Raw genomic sequence first — 21,028 nt, 5'->3', positions numbered from 1 at the left:
TCTTTTCCCCCCCCGAGCTGATCTGTGAAGCACCCCTTGTCATCGTCGCGACACACCCTAGCGTGCATCCATACAATGCACTCTTCACAAGAAGGTAAACTATGAGGACCAGACTGTCTGTCGCATCCCTGAACACCCCGCTAACTCTTGTCGTTTCCATATCGGTGTGTAGCCCCTCCACGGGCTCCACCTCCTTGAGGTCCAAGCAAGGTCAGGCCTGGTTTTGAATTAGACGGGAGGCCAACTGTCCATACTGGGTGTGGTCAGCTGACGTAGCCTTCGGGGTGTCAGTGAGCCCCAAGTCTGAATGAATCGGGCGGGTTGGATTCCAGATCTATTTGTACCTCAACGTGCAATTTTCCGATGCAAGTATATAGACGTCGCATATGAGTGTGACGCTGACCGTCACTTTTTTTTTTTTCCTTGTCAGACTACAAGAACGACCCATACTCAAGGCAACCCCCCTGCAAGTCCATCTGTTGCCGAAAAGACCTGAAGACGGAGGAACCTTCACCGGGCGGTTGCTATGACACTAAGGCAAGTCCCGGTGCGCGCTTCTTCTGGATGATCAAACATGCCTCTTCAGCTCTTTTTTTTTCTGTGAGCAGGTGACCGATTTCCAAATGGCGGCGGAGTTCCGCGCGGAAGCGGGGAACGGGCCGAGGTCTGCCGCAGTACTACAATTTCACTTTCGTCACGATGAAGCCCCTCCTCTTCCGCCCTTAACTGATCTCCCGGCAAGGAAACTTGCTGCTCTTAAAAGGCATTTAAAATGAACGTGCCCGACGTGAACCACATGGTGACTCCTTAGACAATCAATAATTATGGCTATGAAAAAAAATTGTATAAAAAGGATACAATTTAATGCTATGACTTTTATTATGAAATAAAATTTGATGATTTTTTTTTTTTTAAAGCCACATTAACAAGGAAAGGTTGTGCAATACTTGTTGGGGGTTGAATGTTTTTTATGGAGACACGAAGCTGCGTCTTGTGTCTTATTATAAAATGTCTCCCAGCACAGACAGGGTATGTTTTAATTTCAGTCATTTTAGTCTTGCTCTTACGCTTTAACTAATCAATCAAAGATGTCTCAGGGTAAAGTGAGTCCGGATCTTCGATGCCTTCAACTTGGAAGTTTTGCATCTATAACTAGATTTGATAAAATGCCAGAGCAGTGCAGTCAGACTGTGAGTGCCAATCATCATTTTTGCCATTCAAGTTGTGTTTTTTGTTTTCATAATGAATGAAGCCGTGGGCTCCGTGCTCAACTCTCAGGGCTCTGCTGCAATGACTGCATCGATTTCTCAGCCCGTTTCAGGGTTAGGAAATTTACATCCACACTTTCAGCTTGACGCGGTGCTGCACGTTGGTCGCATTTGACGAATAAAGTCTTGAAGTCGGACCTTTTGCCGTCCTGTCTTTTGTTTTGCACTGCATAAATGACGTCGTGTCTATGCATGGAGTTTTAGACATCGTCCCGCGTGACTGCTGGCATTATTGGTTCTTGTACGCAAACTATTTAACAAGGGTCAGCGTGTTGACTTTTGTTGATGACCAACTTTTGTCTTTTTCGCCAATTGTCAGGCTAATCGTTCGAACATCTACATGAAATTCACAATGTGAAGTCAGGAACTCTGGTCCGTTGGAGCAGAAAGAGAGCAAGCCGTTTGTCTCTCGGGACCGGTGCGTGGACTGCATTTCATCGCATTCACCCCTTCCTGTGAAATGGAGGAAGTGAAACGTCTGTAAGGCGCCCGGTGTTATTTTCATATAAGAGTGGTTGCCTTCATCCACGAGGTCTCACTTTTTTTTTTTTTTCCTTGTTCGCATTTGTAAAAGTTACTCCTGCTGCTTGCAGAGATGACCAAGAAGAACTGTCCTCCTGGCACAACATGGGACAACCTTGTCAACACCTGCATCCGAGGTTGGGCCGAAACACGACCTGAACCTCCAACAGGTGAGAATAACAGAGCAATGTTGTGTGCCTCTTATTTATTTTATTATTTTTTTTAAATCGGCGACTTGGTATCATTCTGCTGCTATTCATATCTATCGACCATTGTTCCTCTTTAAGGCAATGTTGATATTTGTCCTCATGCCATCGTAAAATAACACAAAGACGATGTTGAGCTGCAAATGTAGTTTTTCTTCTTTTTTTAACTTGTCCTTTCATGTATTCCCAATAGAGTTGACCCCAGTTTTCCATCAGAGAAGCACATCTCCTGCTGCAAGGGCGGACCCGGATATCGCTCTGAATCCGGTTCTGTGGATTGTGGTGGTTTTGACCACCGTGGGGTCCATCATGGCTTTGGCTCTCTGGTTCATCATATACAAACGACAGAGCAGGCTCGGTAGAACCTCGGGTATGTGTGCAATTCCATAGTATCGATGCAGCGGAAATACAGGACGGCACAACGCGTTTTGTTGATTTTTTGTTGATTGTTTATTCCAACTTTCTCTCACATTCCAAAAACACATGGCCGAGGTGCCTATGTAATAGCATTTTATTGAATAATTTTACTCTTATCGCAGTGAGCTCCTGCCATCTCAAAAAGTCATTTTTCTATGGTTATCGTCACTTCTCCATCGCCAAAAAGCAGCAGCACTGTTTAGTTATAGTGTTCGCGTTTAAATGGCACGCCTGGGCTCTGACTCAGAGGACAGGCGTCTCAGGAGTATTTTGGAGGAAGTGGGCTAGCGGGTGCTGGGGTGTAACACTGCCTGATGGGAGAAACAGCGCAGTTTCTGTTCTTCTCTCGGGCCTCCCATGGGTCAACCCCACTCTCTTGCTTGTGACTCGAGTTCTATTCTTAGCAGGAGATCAAATGAGATCTCCTGGTGAACAGCACATGAAGTGACAGTCAAGGTGATCTCGAACAGTAAGTTATACTAAAGCTGTTAGAAGAGGCCAGCCTGTCATATCTTATGTTCAAAAAAAGTCGACAAAATCCTAAATCCAAAAGTCTGAATTTAAAGAGCTATGCTCAATTTTTGCAGCACAATCAAAAATCAAACGAAAGGAGAAACGAGACTCGCCCATCGGTAAATTGAGACGATGCAAACTGGGGTTAACCGTTACTTGCTTTTTTAACTCAGGGAGTGTATGAAATTAGATTAGCATTTGAAGGAATTCCGCGTAATTTTACAAACGCTTCACTGTTGTTGCACACACAATGAAAAGGACATGACCCTAGAACACAACACAATGCCTTTGCTAACTGCCCTAAGAATATGGAGTATTGTTAATCTGACACAATTGAATAGAAATCATACCAAAGTATTTAGTGAATTGGTATCTTTTCATTGGAAATAGTACGAGAGTTGAACGCCTCAGACATAACCTGTGTTTTATATTCATAGCTATATTTCTCAAAATGAACTGATGAGATGATAAATGTAAACGAGTTTCAAAATACTCAATTAATATTAAGAAGACAACTTGTTAAGGTTGTGGGGTTATTATTCTCCTCTCAATGTTCGTTTTCCCGTTTTGCTCTGAGTCGCCCCCAGGTGGCGCAGGAAGGAAGTGAGCAGGGACGTGCACGCCTGGTGACATGAGCACTAAACTTCTAGTTTTAAGGCTTAACGGCGTAACAGAATTGCGTTGAATCGTTCCTTCTTTTGTTTTGATTATCAACACAATGCCTTTGCTAACTGCCCTAAGAATATGAAGTATTGTTAATCTGACACAATTAAACAGAAATCATACCAAAGTATTTCGTGAATTGGTATCTTTTCACTGGAAATAGTACGAGAGTTGAACGCCTCAGACATAACCTGTGTTTTATATTCATAGTTATATTGTGCTTTCTCAAAATGAACTGATGAGATGATAAATGTAAACGAGTTTCAAAATACTCAATTAATATTAAGAAGACAACTTGTTAAGGTTGTGGGGTTATTATTCTCCTCTCAATGTTCGTTTTCCCGTTTTGCTCTCTATGAGTCGCCCCCAGGTGGCGCAGGAAAGAAGTGAGCAGGGACGTGCACGCCTGGTGACGTGAGCACTAAACTTCTAGTTTTAAGGCTTAACAGCGTAACAGAATTGCGTTGAATCGTTCCTTATTTTGTTTTGATTATACTGGGGTACAATCAGTCACGCACCGTAACATCTGCCGACAAGTGTTGCCGACTCGTGTTCAAATACCCATTGCTTCAACTGAGGGGTTGTAACACCACAACACAAGTGCTATTTGTTTGTCCATTTATGGTGTTTCACCCCGTGTGTTAAATTAAAGCCAATGGCTCTTGTGAAATATCGCCAAACACAAATACGCCCCGGCTCCACTACATCTCCAACTTCAATGTGCCATCAAGTACGTTACAGTATACATTTATGCTAATCTGTGCATCCAAGATTCTCCTCTCAATGTTCGTTTTCCCGTTTTGCTCTCTATGAGTCGCCCCCAGGTGGCGCAGGAAAGAAGTGAGCAGGGACGTGCACGCCTGGTGACGTGAGCACTAAACTTCTAGTTTTAAGGCTTAACAGCGTAACAGAATTGCGTTGAATCGTTCCTTATTTTGTTTTGATTATACTGGGGTACAATCAGTCACGCACCGTAACATCTGCCGACAAGTGTTGCCGACTCGTGTTCAAATACCCATTGCTTCAACTGAGGGGTTGTAACACCACAACACAAGTGCTACTTGTTTGTGCATTGATGGTGTTTCACCCCGTGTGTTAAATTAAAGCCAGTGGCTCTTGTGAAATATCGCCAAACACAAATACGCCCCTGCTCCACCACATCTCCAACTTCAATGTGCCATCAAGTACGTTGCAGTGTACATTTATGCTAATCTGTGCATCCAAGAAAACTCAATGCAGCTTTTCTTACCTTTTCGCTATGACACGGGGATTTGATTGTTTCTCCTTTGAAGTGCCTTTGCATGATACGCTGGAGTGTCCGGCTCCAGGGTTGGAATGCCGCCATTTCTCCCGGTTGCAACACACCTGATACAGATGATCAGATGATCAGCCAGCTCTGATGCAACATCAGGACGATCCTGATGATTTGAATCAAGGTGTATTGCTCCTGGGAGACAACGCTTGATGGGTGCACTGGCACTCCAGAGACGGCGCTCTTTGCTTACAAGCAATTCTAAGGCACATTGTCCATAAGATGTTCCCTTCTAATGAAATGACTCTATTCATTCAAGCGTCCTTATTGTTATTTATTTTATAGCAGAAGAAACGGAGTCTGCACCAGAGCCTCTCCAGAAAATACAGCCGCCTCTCGAAAGTCATTTGTCCACATCAGCTACATTGACCCCTTCGGCCTGTGCCCACTCGTACAACCAGGGAACCGACAGCACCTCAAAGCAGGAGGAGGGATTCGCCAATTGCAGGGGGCCCCCAAAATGTCAGAAGGCAACAGACGGAGGGGAAACAGATCGCGCCGAGGAGGTTGGAGTGCTTCCAGTTTTCAATGCAATGAGAGAGCACAGACTCCCGCTTCCTGCCACAGAACTGGGCGACACTGCCTTGGTGACAACCAAAACGGTGTAGATTCGATTCCAACTTCAGACATCTTCCTCATGAAGTGCCACAGTGTAAAAGACATTCAGAATATGACACCTTCAGTGAGCAAGTGTGACATGCTGCAGGGCAACCCGTCCAGTTTGCTTTTCAATTATTCAAGTGCACATGACTATCACTGACATCATGTTTAAATTGCCATCAACTCTGCCCGGCGAACAAATGATGACGCAAACATGCCGCGTGACCTCGAAAAGGAATCCAAGCAAATCATCCATGCTGCTGCGCCTGGTGGATGAATGTAATTTGTGACTTTTTGGAATGAATCCCGATGGATTTTTGGCACCGCTGCGATTTATAACATTTTCACAAGAAGGTAAACTATGAGGACCAGACTGTCTGTCGCATCCCTGAACACCCCGCTAACTCTTGTCGTTTCCATATCGGTGTGTAGCCCCTCCACGGGCTCCACCTCCTTGAGGTCCAAGCAAGGTCAGGCCTGGTTTTGAATTAGACGGGAGGCCAACTGTCCATACTGGGTGTGGTCAGCTGACGTAGCCTTCGGGGTGTCAGTGAGCCCCAAGTCTGAATGAATCGGGCGGGTTGGATTCCAGATCTATTTGTACCTCAACGTGCAATTTTCCGATGCAAGTATATAGACGTCGCATATGCCAGTGACGCTGACCGTCACTTTTTTTTTTTTCCTTGTCAGACTACAAGAACGACCCATACTCCGAAGGCAACCCCTGCAAGTCCATCTGTTGCCGAAAAGACCTGAAGACGGAGGAACCTTCACCGGGCGGTTGCTATGACACTAAGGCAAGTCCCGTGGCGCGCTTCTTCTCGATGATCAAACATGCCTCTTCAGCTCTTTTTTTTTCTGTGAGCAGGTGACCGATTTCCAAATGGCGGCGGAGTTCCGCGCGGAAGCGGTGAACGGGCCGACGACACAAGGTGGACTGCCGCCGTTCACGTGGGACGACTTCAGCGACTTCGGCCACCGGGGTCTGCCGCAGTACTACAATTTCACCTTCGTCACGATGAAGCCCCTCCTCTTCCGCCCTTAACTGATCTCCCGGCAAGGAAACTTGCTGCTCTTAAAAGGCATTTAAAATGAACGTGCCCGACGTGAACCACATGGTGACTCCTTAGACAATCAATAATTATGGCTATGAAAAAAAATTGTATAAAAAGGATACAATTTAATGCTATGACTTTTATTATGAAATAAAATTTGATGATTTTTTTTTTTTTAAAGCCACATTAACAAGGAAAGGTTGTGCAATACTTGTTGGGGGTTGAATGTTTTTTATGGAGACACGAAGCTGCGTCTTGTGTCTTATTATAAAATGTCTCCCAGCACAGACAGGGTATGTTTTAATTTCAGTCATTTTAGTCTTGCTCTTACGCTTTAACTAATCAATCAAAGATGTCTCAGGGTAAAGTGAGTCCGGATCTTCGATGCCTTCAACTTGGAAGTTTTGCATCTATAACTAGATTTGATAAAATGCCAGAGCAGTGCAGTCAGACTGTGAGTGCCAATCATCATTTTTGCCATTCAAGTTGTGTTTTTTGTTTTCATAATGAATGAAGCCGTGGGCTCCGTGCTCAACTCTCAGGGCTCTGCTGCAATGACTGCATCGATTTCTCAGCCCGTTTCAGGGTTAGGAAATTTACATCCACACTTTCAGCTTGACGCGGTGCTGCACGTTGGTCGCATTTGACGAATAAAGTCTTGAAGTCGGACCTTTTGCCGTCCTGTCTTTTGTTTTGCACTGCATAAATGACGTCGTGTCTATGCATGGAGTTTTAGACATCGTCCCGCGTGACTGCTGGCATTATTGGTTCTTGTACGCAAACTATTTAACAAGGGTCAGCGTGTTGACTTTTGTTGATGACCAACTTTTGTCTTTTTCGCCAATTGTCAGGCTAATCGTTCGAACATCTACATGAAATTCACAATGTGAAGTCAGGAACTCTGGTCCGTTGGAGCAGAAAGAGAGCAAGCCGTTTGTCTCTCGGGACCGGTGCGTGGACTGCATTTCATCGCATTCACCCCTTCCTGTGAAATGGAGGAAGTGAAACGTCTGTAAGGCGCCCGGTGTTATTTTCATATAAGAGTGGTTGCCTTCATCCACGAGGTCTCACTTTTTTTTTTTTTTCCTTGTTCGCATTTGTAAAAGTTACTCCTGCTGCTTGCAGAGATGACCAAGAAGAACTGTCCTCCTGGCACAACATGGGACAACCTTGTCAACACCTGCATCCGAGGTTGGGCCGAAACACGACCTGAACCTCCAACAGGTGAGAATAACAGAGCAATGTTGTGTGCCTCTTATTTATTTTATTATTTTTTTTAAATCGGCGACTTGGTATCATTCTGCTGCTATTCATATCTATCGACCATTGTTCCTCTTTAAGGCAATGTTGATATTTGTCCTCATGCCATCGTAAAATAACACAAAGACGATGTTGAGCTGCAAATGTAGTTTTTCTTCTTTTTTTAACTTGTCCTTTCATGTATTCCCAATAGAGTTGACCCCAGTTTTCCATCAGAGAAGCACATCTCCTGCTGCAAGGGCGGACCCGGATATCGCTCTGAATCCGGTTCTGTGGATTGTGGTGGTTTTGACCACCGTGGGGTCCATCATGGCTTTGGCTCTCTGGTTCATCATATACAAACGACAGAGCAGGCTCGGTAGAACCTCGGGTATGTGTGCAATTCCATAGTATCGATGCAGCGGAAATACAGGACGGCACAACGCGTTTTGTTGATTTTTTGTTGATTGTTTATTCCAACTTTCTCTCACATTCCAAAAACACATGGCCGAGGTGCCTATGTAATAGCATTTTATTGAATAATTTTACTCTTATCGCAGTGAGCTCCTGCCATCTCAAAAAGTCATTTTTCTATGGTTATCGTCACTTCTCCATCGCCAAAAAGCAGCAGCACTGTTTAGTTATAGTGTTCGCGTTTAAATGGCACGCCTGGGCTCTGACTCAGAGGACAGGCGTCTCAGGAGTATTTTGGAGGAAGTGGGCTAGCGGGTGCTGGGGTGTAACACTGCCTGATGGGAGAAACAGCGCAGTTTCTGTTCTTCTCTCGGGCCTCCCATGGGTCAACCCCACTCTCTTGCTTGTGACTCGAGTTCTATTCTTAGCAGGAGATCAAATGAGATCTCCTGGTGAACAGCACATGAAGTGACAGTCAAGGTGATCTCGAACAGTAAGTTATACTAAAGCTGTTAGAAGAGGCCAGCCTGTCATATCTTATGTTCAAAAAAAGTCGACAAAATCCTAAATCCAAAAGTCTGAATTTAAAGAGCTATGCTCAATTTTTGCAGCACAATCAAAAATCAAACGAAAGGAGAAACGAGACTCGCCCATCGGTAAATTGAGACGATGCAAACTGGGGTTAACCGTTACTTGCTTTTTTAACTCAGGGAATGTATGAAATTAGATTAGCATTTGAAGGAATTCCGCGTAATTTGACAAACGCTTCACTGTTGCACACACAATGAAAAGGACATGACCCTAGAACACAACACAATGCCTTTGCTAACTGCCCTAAGAATATGAAGTATTGTTAATCTGACACAATTGAATAGAAATCATACCAAAGTATTTCGTGAATTGGTATCTTTTCACTGGAAATAGTACGAGAGTTGAACGCCTCAGACATAACCTGTGTTTTATATTCATAGTTATATTGTGCTTTCTCAAAATGAACTGATGAGATGATAAATGTAAACGAGTTTCAAAATACTCAATTAATATTAAGAAGACAACTTGTTAAGGTTGTGGGGTTATTATTCTCCTCTCAATGTTCGTTTTCCCGTTTTGCTCTCTATGAGTCGCCCCCAGGTGGCGCAGGAAAGAAGTGAGCAGGGACGTGCACGCCTGGTGACATGAGCACTAAACTTCTAGTTTTAAGGCTTAACGGCGTAACAGAATTGCGTTGAATCGTTCCTTCTTTTGTTTTGATTATACTGGGGTACAATCAGTCACGCACCGTAACATCTGCCGACAAGTGTTGCCGACTCGTGTTCAAATACCCATTGCTTCAACTGAGGGGTTGTAACACCACAACACAAGTGCTACTTGTTTGTGCATTGATGGTGTTTCACCCCGTGTGTTAAATTAAAGCCAGTGGCTCTTGTGAAATATCGCCAAACACAAATACGCCCCTGCTCCACCACATCTCCAACTTCAATGTGCCATCAAGTACGTTGCAGTGTACATTTATGCTAATCTGTGCATCCAACAAAACTCAATGCAGCTTTTCTTACCTTTTCGCTATGACACGGGGATTTGATTGTTTCTGCTTTGAAGTGCCTTTGCATGATACGCTGGAGTGTCCGGCTCCAGGGTTGGAATGCCGCCATTTCTCCCGGTTGCAACACACCTGATACAGATGATCAGATGATCAGCCAGCTCTGATGCAACATCAGGACGATCCTGATGATTTGAATCAAGGTGTATTGCTCCTGGGAGACAACGCTTGATGGGTGCACTGGCACTCCAGAGACGGCGCTCTTTGCTTACAAGCAATTCTAAGGCACATTGTCCATAAGATGTTCCCTTCTAATGAAATGACTCTATTCATTCAAGCGTCCTTATTGTTATTTATTTTATAGCAGAAGAAACGGAGTCTGCACCAGAGCCTCTCCAGAAAATACAGCCGCCTCTCGAAAGTCATTTGTCCACATCAGCTACATTGACCCCTTCGGCCTGTGCCCACTCGTACAACCAGGGAACCGACAGCACCTCAAAGCAGGAGGAGGGATTCGTCAATTGCAGGGGGCCCCCAAAATGTCAGAAGGCAACGGACGGAGGGGAAACAGATCGCGCCGAGGAGGTTGGAGTGCTTCCAGTTTTCAATGCAATGAGAGAGCACAGACTCCCGCTTCCTGCCACAGAACTGGGCGACACTGCCTTGGTGACAACCAAAACTGTGTAGATTCTATTCCAACTTCAGACATCTTCCTCATGAAGTGCCACAGTGTAAAAGACATTCAGAATATGACACCTTCAGTGAGCAAGTGTGACATGCTGCAGGGCAACCCGTCCAGTTTGCTTTTCAATTATTCAAGTGCACATGACTATCACTGACATCATGTTTAAATTGCCATCAACTCTGCCCGGCGAACAAATGATGACGCAAACATGCCGCGTGACCTCGAAAAGGAATCCAAGCAAATCATCCATGCTGCTGCGCCTGGTGGATGAATGTAATTTGTGACTTTTTGGAATGAATCCCGATGGATTTTTGGCACCGCTGCAATTTATAACATTAAAAATGGAACACGCGGAATGGTCGATGGCTTAGCAATTTCTGCGACGGACAAATATCACTGATAAGAAGCAACCACTGCATGAAGGTGCACCGAAGCCTTCAATGTGTGTGTTTATAGTTTTACAAAGTAGGAAGGAATTGTTTTCAAGATGAGGACTGTTTGCACACTCCTCTTTTGTCTGTACTGCTCTTTTTGATTCATTTTTTTGTTATTGTGTTGATTTGACTCATGTGGCTGTGAATACCTCGTTAAATATATACACTTGCAATCTCTCGGAATCTGGGTGAATGCTTAAATCAAGCTAGTCCCAACCTTAGAGTTATTCTAGACAACAATACCAAACCGTTAATTAGCATACTATGCATACTACTTATCAGAGTAGGATGCCCAGTCGTGTTCTTTAAATAATGGCGCTGCTTTTGTCATGTCATGTCAAATTCCATCCTTGTTCTTTTTCGAAGGTTACTGCAAGAAGAATGTGCTGGAGGCAGCTGCCTGTAAAGAATGACCGCGATGCAAAAATAATGACTTTTCACCGCATGGGCATACTCCGAGTCTCAGTTTCCACATTCCCGCGCGAGTCACTGCAGCTCTGTCCCCGTCGAGCAGCGTTCATTCAAACAGGTGCAGATTATGGCTGACGCCGAACGGCGCGGTACTCTGTCATCACAGATAAGTACTGGTGTTGTCGGTGACAGCCAGGTGGAAGTATTCGGGGGAGCTCTCTCCCTGCAGGCTGCTGCTGGTTTCTCGCCGTCTGGTGGACAACGTTTTCCTCTTTTCAAAGCTCTCTCTGCCTTTGCCGCGCTTTTCCAGGCTGGACACGATCATCTCTGCTAAGTCTTGCTGCAGTCGCTGGCAGTTCTCCCTGAGACCAACATGGAGGGAAACGGGGACAGTCAGACCGTCAGAGAGCCAAGGAGCTCTGAAAACAATTCAGGCACACGTTGTGCATTGCCTGAGGGTAAAAGGGATGATTTGTCATTTCTATTCATTAATTTTTTTTTTTTTAAAAGCTTATGGTCTATTTCAACAGAAAATTTCTATAGTGCGTATTTTCTTTGTCAGGATGACCTGGAACATAAGTCCACGATTGAAGGTGGGTAACCGTACTGAACGTTGGGTAGATTGGTTGACTTACGCTGTTGGTGGTGTGGGTAGATTGTATTTGCCTCCAGTTACTCCGGTTAACCAGTAAGTCATCTCTTTGCCTTTGCCCTGTGGGCCAATAAAAAGGACAACCGAAGGTAAAGGGATTACTCTTAACTTGTGTTCAAGTTTGGAGGAAGAAGAAGAAACAGCGAAGCCAAAGTGCACGCGGCTCACCTTCAGGTACGTTTCTCCTCTCTGCTCATACTCAAATTTACAATCGGTCCTTTGCAGGATGTTGATGGTGGACTTACTTATATGGATTCTCAGAGCTGGAACAGGGACACATTGGAATGCCACATTAAACCGATGTTCAACTCTGCGCTAATTGTGTGTCGTCGCATACTACGCGGTAGATGTGTATGCGCTCGGTTTCTTACGTAGGCCCGTGGACTCCATTCGTGATGCCGTGTTGACCGTATCGCCGAATAGACAGTAGCGGGGCATCTTGTTCCCCACTACTCCAGCAGCACAAGGACCTAGAGTACACAAACAGCCCACACACGGGACTGGTTGCATGAACCTCATAGCACTTGTTTATGGGTCGGAACCTCAAAGGTACTGGACTGAGACAGAGCATTTTTTTTTTAATACTCATATCTAAATGAGTGAAATGACAAAAAAAAAAAATCTTAAGATGAGGACGACCTTTTACCTGAATGCACACCAATACGTATCCAGAGAGGAATGCCGGGCAAGTGCTGCAGCTCAAACGTCCCAACAAATGATAAAATGTCCAGCGCCATGTGTGCAATGTCCACCGCATGCCTGTCCCCATTGCGTTTAGGCAGACCCGACGCAACCATGTACGCATCGCCGATGGTCTCCACCTGAAAACAAAGTATGCGATCAGCGCTCTGGTTCAAGATGACATCACGAATAAAAAAATTAAAAAAAAAAATATGTGGTGAGAGTGGCACCTTGTAAACATCGTGGTGGTCAAGGACGCTGTCAAAGTTCTTGTAGATCTCATTGAGCATGTCCACCACTTCCATGGGAGTGCTGTAGTGGCAAAGGGTGGTGAATCCAACAATGTCGCTGAAATACACCGTCACCTCTTCATAGAGCTCCGGCTCCACTCTGCCCGTCTCCTTCAGCGAGCGCACCACCGGGCTGAGGAAAGAAAGTTTTGGAGGCTCACAAAAACTACTAATAATAATAATAAATGCTCCTTCTGTCTGCTCCACTCTGCCCGTCTCCTTCAGCGAGCGCACCACTGGGCTGAGGAAAGGAAGATTTGGAGGCTCACAAAAAGTAATAATAATAAATGCTCCTTCTGTCTCACATTTCTAGTGCGACATAAACCCACCCAGGAAGTAGCATGAAGTTAAGGCGGTCTGCTCGGTCCCTCTCAGCCTTGTACAAGGACGTCCTCTCCTCCACCAGATTTTCCAAAGTCCTCGAGTACATCTGGAGGCGACGGATCAGGTTGTCCATGTATGTTTCTGTGGCTTGATTGTGCAAGTTGCTGCGACAACCAAAAAGGGGTTTCTTATTGATTACACTGCGCGGTAGAAAGACAGCAAAAAAATGTGCAAACGGTGACATACCTGAAAATCTTACGCAGAGTTAACTCGATTTTCTTGAAATCTGGCCTCCGTTCCGGATCTTCGTCCCAGCAGTTCTTTATCAGCATGTGCAACTGGCAACCATACGTACACACGCACGAAGACAGAGTCAGATCATCTCAGCATGACCTGAGTCAAAATGGCCACAATTCTTATGTCATCTTGTTTCTCTCACCTCGATATCTTTGTCTGACACGCCATCAAAGTGGAGTTCCGGCCTAAAGACACCCATCTCATTGGGATACTGCACCCTGTACATCTTTTCTGAGGGATGACAGAACATTTTCAATTGTCCAAAATGGCTTGGCAAAATGCCGAATTCGGAACCACGGATGGGGATTAAGGTGAGGAGTCAAGACCCCGAGTTATATCAACTAATCAATACCTGCACGACTCAAATAGTGCTGCGTGTAGAACGGAGCCTGCCTCAGAATGATTTCATGTGCGATGATGCCATAGCTGTAGACGTCTCCTTTTTGAGAGACCCCATCTCTACGGAGGTGCTCCGGGGCGGTCCATACATCTGAGCGCAGAAGAGAGAAGCTCAGATGTACGCTACAGTCTTACGAGTAATAATCGCCGCCTCGGATCCTGATCGCTTCGACCGCTCACCTCTGCCTGGCCTCAGGATGGTGTGGCAGCCAAAGTCGGTGATCTTGACCACCATGCGGTTGTCTACCACGCAGTTGGTGGACTTCAGGCGCCCGTGGACTTCGATATTGCTGGAATGGAGATATGACATGCCCTGGTGCAGGTGGGTGAGAGGTCCGGTTAAAATTTGCAGTACCAATTCTCAAGGCGTCTCCCAATTCATATCAAACATGAATAATGATACCCGCAACTCGTTGTGCGGTCATTATACATTACCTTTGCTATGTCATACATGACCGATATTTTAAACTCCCTGTCCATGAAGGTTTCGTCTGGGTAGGAGATTCTGTCGTTCAGAATGTACTGCAAGGATGAAACAGATGAAAACATTCTGTATGTGTATGCCGTCTGTATGGGAATGCCATCCAGACAAAACAATTCGGGATTGGGTTATCGTAGACAGATCATTCGAGATAAGACTTGTGGAAATGACTGTAATCGTTGTCAATGTCCAAAAAGTGACCAAACGCCAAATGCGTAGGTAATCTCAAGTTATTGCTTGACGACTACGGCAAGCCTTTTAGTGTTCTTTTAAGCCATAACGATCAACAATAAAATGATTGTGTGCAATGCAATGCAATACAATACAATACATCTTGATTTATATAGCGCTTTCACAACAGCTGCAGCTGTAACAAATGGAAAAAGGAGGCAATCAACATCATCGTAAACAACGTTAATTGTGTAATAAGCTGCATCTGCATTGTACTTATCGGGCCGTGTGCCTTGCGTTGTTCCCGCTCGCCCGGCATTGTGTTCCATCGTGTCCTTCGGGCTTCGTCAAATTTGTTTGATTGGTAATTGTTTTGAATTCTTACATTAGCGACACTAATTATGTGTATCTCTGCTTTCCTTTCCTGCCGTCACAAAGGATAAAGTGCGTTGATTCGTGTTGAATTTTTTTTTTTCTCACCCTGAGGGAGCCCCTCTGGCACAGCTCAAACACTCCGAACACGGCATACTCAAACTTCACCGTGCCATAGAACTTAGTCAAGTTGTAGTAATCGATATGCAGCAGCTTGAAACAAACACACAAAGAGAAATTAAAATCTCACAACATTTTTTCCCAATATAATGGCGAATCCAAGTACTTAAAATGTTCCCTTTGGAAAGATGATGCTCTGTTGTGATGCAGGGAGGTCATCATTTCACAATTACTGTGTGTTTATGATCGTGGTTTGCGATGTCTTACAGTGTTCAGCTCAATCTTCTGGTCCTCTGTGAGGTCTCCATCAGTTTGTCGCAGCTCTTTCAAGATAACTGGCTACAACCACAAGAATCAAAGGGTGTTAACATCCTGGCCTGTTTCTTCTCATTCTTCACATCAAAGTTTTTTGTTTTTTTTAAAAGGAACCTTTTTGTCATAGCGGCCTCGACGTGAGTAGAACGTGCTGTCCTTTCTCTTGTCTTCATCAATCTTTTTTCATGCAAACAAACAAGCATATAAATAATTACAGCAATGGGGCCGGGTGCTGTGATCGTAATAAATACCAACTAATGACTCCCACGCCCTTCTAATCTGAAATCACGATGAGGACTTTTACCTTTAGGGAGACCTCCTTCTCATCCAACGGCCCAATCAGGTGAGGGTTGATGTGAGACCACTTTTTCTGCATTTGGCGTTCTTTTCTGTTCTGCCTAGCGTGAAGTGGATTCTCAAATGAATTTGGATTAAAAACGCGTTTGCACACAAACATACTGCTTCCTACTTGTAGAAGATGAGCGCGATGGCAGTCACCACGACAACACTGAGGCTCAGAACGATCACAATTACATCCTGCATGGTCAAGCCTACAGGCACACGAACAAAAAACATCGTCAGATATCTAGGAGGGTTGATATCAGAAGTTGGTTCATTCAATGAGATAAAAGTGGATTTCAATTTATATTCACAAAAATTTGTGAGAATAATCAGCGTTTGAATCGATTATTATTATGCCTACAGGTGCTGTATTCATTGAACTTAGTGAAGCATTTGACATTGTTGACCATTCTTTCCTTTTTTATCAATGATATTCTATTGTGTGTGTGTGTGTGTGTGTGTGTGTGTGTGTGTGTGTGTGTGTGTGTGTGTGTGTGTGTGGGCACGCTACCGTGTGAATCATCTGGTACATCGTTGGGCAGGCGATTTCCTTTCCAATGCAGATCATAATTTTCGGCCACCCTAGATTCATTCTTCGATGTGTCAAATACTAGCAGAGTCTCATACTGCATCGGAAAAAATCAAAAACAGCAACTCTCCTTCATATTATGGTTGTGATTCTCAGAAATGATGAAAGATGCTGCAAGTCATCTCACCTTGCCGGTAAGAGTCGATGTGTAAATCATCGAGAAGTTAACATCTCTGTCACCGTACTCGTCCAGCACGTAGTGACCTCCCATACCTGCGTGCAGCAAACATTCCAGTTTGCACTCCATTCATCCATCCATGCATCGACCATTTTTTTATACTATTTCGTCTCATTAGCTCGGCTGGCTACACCCTAGACTGGCTGGCAATTACATAAATACAAATTCAAATTCTTAACGATAAACTACCGGTATTGAGAGTCTTCAAATGTGCAGCAAACATTCCAGTTTGCACTCCATTCATCCATCCATGAATCGACCATTTTTTATACTATTTCGTCTCATTAGCTTGGCTGGCTACACCCTAGACTGGTGGTTGCTTTGGTTACTCTGCTGACTGAGCATCCTCTCCCTGAGCACTTTACCAAACAGGAGAGCGCCGTCATGATAACCAGCCACATAGTCATTGATCTGCCGTTGACAGAGAGAAAGAGTTAACGACCTGTGCAATTTCCCACCATTCATTGAGAGGTGTTTAAAATTAAACTCGCCGTGTCGTTATAGGGTAAACTCGAGCCGTAGTCGTAGTTTCTCTGTGGGAGAGTGATGACCAGGACATCGTGCATGCCCTGACTGGAAGTAGTATTGACATAATACTCAGGGCTGGAAGAGAGAAAAAGGCATCAAACGTATCAATATATACGTTAGGTGTGTTGAGGAGCTTTGTGGCAGAAAATTTAATCTGAATCATGTCATGCTTACTTGTAAATGTCCACAAGAATGAACATGGTATCTCGGTGAATATTGCCCACTTTGGCCTTGATTGAAATCACGTCATCAAGACGGCCACAAATGATGAAAACTGAAATGAATATCCATTTGCGTCATGAGTGCAAGAAACATATGACACGGGTTTTTAATTCACCCACAACGCAGAATTTACTTCTTTTTTTTCCCCAATTGTGTCATCATCAACTTGTAACTCAGCAACTGGACTGTTGTGAAATGTCAAGTATACGATACTCACTATTACTGTGTCTTTTCTCAGACATGAGAGCTTTCTTGAGCTCATCCTCAGAACGTAGCATCTCCCTCTTTAGTGTTGTAGCGAAGTTGGCGGAAGGCGCTTCCAGTGCATTTGTGTACCTGTGACCAAAAAAAGGAGACGACAGCAAGGGGATGAGAACACGTCCTCAAAGCATAGACCTGAGCGAAGACTGTATGTTGCGGTCGCTCACCAGAAGCAATCCTCGGTCGCGTTATAGATCGACTTCTTGTACACGTAAACATGCTTCCACACCTCTTTGAATGGCAAATGGGCCGTCAGAAAATGAGAGAACATGTCCGAGATCTTGCGTGCCGGCGGCAAGATCCGAGTCAATTTGGGTTTGTAGTCGCACGAGAGCCCGAAGCTCCCCGCAGAAATGATGGGAATGCTCAAGGTCAGGCCAATTTCATCACTGACACACCAAGGATGCCACGTTAGATCAGTTGGTAATGACACACATAAGACCATAACAGAGAAGCAGCGTCATACTCACTCCACCAACTGGAAGGTGGCATACGTGCATGAAGGCCCAAGCATGACACATCCAGCGTCACCATTTTTCTGTAGATGGTTCAGAGTGGTCAGAGACATCTGATAAAATATCTCCCACTAAATAAAGGTGTCACAAAAAATATGTTCAGTAATGCCCTTCCACCGCTGGAGTTAATTTCCAGACCACCCTCACAATCATCGAAATACACAATATAGAAATGCCCGATTTAAATACACCCTCGACATGTTTTCATTGTATTTATGGCAATTCATTTGTTGTAAGATCTTCAGACACACTTTTAAAATACTACAAAGACTTTTAAACACAAGCTGAATGGTTAACACAAAAATATGCTACAAATGACCCCAGCAAACTGTGTTTTTTTTTTTTTTTTGTAGAAATTAACAAACTTAACTTTTCATTTCACAATATACATAAATAATCATGGCCAAAGATGGTCATCATAAAATAAACGTACAGTCGTCGATTTCTGTCATCACAAAATGTAGGAATGAAGTGGATCGAAATTTAAAATGCTTCAGCAAAAACTAGCGGGAACTGAAATACTGTCCTTTACTTCCTGTTTGTCTTCTTCTTTTGTCAAATATACAGTGTCAAACTCAATAGTGCATGTTGTGGTCAAGTGTGGAATTACAACATAAATAAACAGCCAGAACAAAATACATTTCAACTGTTGAAAAAAAATAACGAATCAGCGAAATGGCCTGCCCACTAACCTGATACTTGCAATTGAGGGGTTTACTGGATGTTAATATTTCTCCATTCCGGCACAAATTTACCTGGGAACCCAGTCATTCTGAAATGGGGGGCCGGACGATGGGATAGCAGACTTGCCTCAGACATACTATTCTATGTTTAGCAAAAAAACGTAATTTACTACAATTTCAAAAGGAAAGAAGTACAACGCACCCCCCAAAAAGCCAGTTTTCTACTTATTCGGGTGATTTACATTTTGCTGAAAATTCTCATAAAAAGAAGCTGATGAGTTTCTCTCTGCCAAATGAGTAACTGACATGAGTGCTGCCATGTGCGGTCACAATAAAATCATACAAAAAGAAAAAAAAAATAGTGTGTGATGTTGATGTGCACTCACATGCAGCATTTTGAGGATGGCGACACCCTCACAGGTGCTGCTGCCACAGCCCTGCCGGTTGTACACGGTGGTGTTGAAGCCTTGGAAGTTGGCTGTCAAAGTGAAGGTTAAATCTGGAGCCATGGAAGACAACACTTGTCGTTATGTGAAAGTGTATCATTTTTTTTAGTAGCTAAGATGAGATAAATATGTCGGTTTTTGCCTTTGATCTGCCTTGTGAATAATTTCAAAACTGTGACAATATTGTTGTCCTGTAATTTGAGTCTCAGTAATCATTTTGAACATTTACTATTTGAAGCAATGTGGTTTTTATGCTCTTTGAAAGTGTCATGTCTGTTTAGTTGCTCTTGGTCTTTGGTGTTTGCTTGTAGGTATCCCGTGTTTTTTTTTATATGTACGTTCTTTTTTTATTAGTGCTCTTTGTTATGATGTGAATTGTACTCAGCCTTCTTGGCCAGATCGCCCTCAAAAAAGAAACATCAGTCTCGATGGTTTTGACTGATACAAAATTATACTGTATGCGTGCCTGATGTGTTTACCCACCCATCAAGTGTGAAATGAAATCACAAAAAATAAATCTGTCGTAAACTGCCTATTTCTGAAAATGCCTGTGAGCAAGCTGTTCTGAATCATGTCGAATTGTTACATTTTAATTGAGATGATTTACTTCAAACATAAATTTAAGATAAAGTCCACTGGATATTATTTTCTATAAAATATTAACAATTGGGAATCCCCCCGCCTCTGCCCAGCCCCCATAATTTTACAGACAGTATCTATCCTGTCCAATGAAAAAGCATTTTTCAAACAACAAAAAATACACCAAATTTATGGATTTGTGTTTTTCATTGGACAGCAATGATGCAGATAGGAGCGCCCAAAAATATGAAAGATTCAATCCCTACTATTTTTAATGTTCTCCTTCCTGTCCTCTTCGATGGCTCGCTCCACCGCAGCCTGCACTAAGGGCAGACTCCACTCGTACGTGTTGTCTTCCAGCAGCACAACGTTCATCGTGAATCGACGTTTGGAGGACAGACAGTCGTCCAGCATCTTGTTGCCAATCACTGCCATGACCAGCACTGCCAGGTAAGGCAAACTGTTCAAGCCACTCATCTTGATCCTCATTCTAGTCTTTGATTCGTCTTGTCCACGGTTCCTACATCTCAACAACAAAATCTGTTCCAGTTCTTTTCAGGTTTCAGTGCCTCCCGAGATCAATTCGATCCAGAGTGAGAAAGCAGACGTCGGTTAGTCCCCTTGATTCACAGTCCAGCGTCCAAATGAGAAAAAGAACTCAACTTTTTCCGGGGATTTTTGACCCTTGACTGAGTTTGAGTAAAGACAATGCGGAAGACTGCCTCCACACCCGTTGCTTCCCCAGTGAAAGCTTGAGAGCAATAATCCTCCAGCTCGGTGTGTGGCTACGCTATCAGTCTTCCCTCTGTGTGTTAATGAACAACTGTATAGGTGACGGTCACAACACCAGTCAGGCCACGGCAGGCGAGAGAATGCAGACTCCCACACTCCATCGGGGCCAACAGCGTACTCATCTTATTGACCGTCTAACTGCGATGGAAAAACCTTACTGACATGGAACTCTTCACAAAATTGCGAAAGAATGTCAGTGACTGCCTGATCCACCTGGTTTGATCCTGAATAGACCACTGTCGTTTGAGTGTTGAACTGAATGGCGAATACATACGGTGACTTATGTCAAAAAGGCAGAGGGCTTGCATGGCGAGAAGGACAAAGGTGACGGCAGGCTATAAAGACAGGGTTGGTGTGGAGCTGATAAACGGTGTATGCTATAAAAGTAGGGTGGATTAAGCCTGTAAAAGACCAGACTTCTTATGAACCACAGTCACCACCGACCACTGTCAAAAGACTTTTTTTTTTTTTTTTTTTTTGGCTTTCACTGGTGTGCAGGGAAGTCTGAATTT

At 44.0% G+C, this 21,028-nt stretch overlaps 1 protein-coding gene and 1 long non-coding RNA gene across 2 annotated transcripts; one reads left to right on the top strand and one right to left on the bottom strand.

Annotated features, from left to right (window-relative positions):
• Nucleotides 1-10,726: 10,726 nt before the first annotated feature.
• gucy2ca (guanylate cyclase 2Ca) lies at nucleotides 10,727-20,974 on the bottom strand. The gene is made up of 27 exons (XM_019870938.1): nucleotides 19,991-20,974; nucleotides 19,086-19,198; nucleotides 17,972-18,039; nucleotides 17,669-17,890; nucleotides 17,458-17,576; nucleotides 17,193-17,292; nucleotides 16,982-17,093; nucleotides 16,794-16,901; nucleotides 16,440-16,553; nucleotides 16,235-16,349; nucleotides 15,851-15,932; nucleotides 15,686-15,779; nucleotides 15,496-15,558; nucleotides 15,334-15,405; nucleotides 15,055-15,159; nucleotides 14,358-14,444; nucleotides 14,103-14,235; nucleotides 13,876-14,013; nucleotides 13,666-13,754; nucleotides 13,473-13,564; nucleotides 13,232-13,390; nucleotides 12,843-13,035; nucleotides 12,578-12,752; nucleotides 12,303-12,401; nucleotides 12,100-12,194; nucleotides 11,915-11,991; nucleotides 10,727-11,641 (listed from the first exon to the last, which is right to left on the bottom strand). The coding sequence occupies exons 1-27, from the start codon at nucleotides 20,211-20,213 to the stop codon at nucleotides 11,440-11,442; spliced, it is 3,249 nt and encodes a 1,082-aa protein (XP_019726497.1). The 5' UTR covers nucleotides 20,214-20,974; the 3' UTR covers nucleotides 10,727-11,439.
• Nucleotides 17,972-18,669, top strand: LOC109516412 (uncharacterized). Its single transcript, XR_002168331.1, has 2 exons — nucleotides 17,972-18,041; nucleotides 18,452-18,669. It is a non-coding gene; the product is annotated as an uncharacterized LOC109516412 (long non-coding RNA).
• Nucleotides 20,975-21,028: the final 54 nt, after the last annotated feature.

Source organism: Hippocampus comes, unplaced genomic scaffold, assembly GCF_001891065.2.
Source record: "Hippocampus comes isolate QL1 unplaced genomic scaffold, H_comes_QL1_v1.1 scaffold343, whole genome shotgun sequence".
In the NCBI taxonomy this organism is placed as follows: domain Eukaryota; kingdom Metazoa; phylum Chordata; class Actinopteri; order Syngnathiformes; family Syngnathidae; genus Hippocampus; species Hippocampus comes.
The sequence above is the reverse complement of the archived record's forward strand: the minus strand, read 5'-3'. Positions and strand labels throughout refer to the sequence as shown.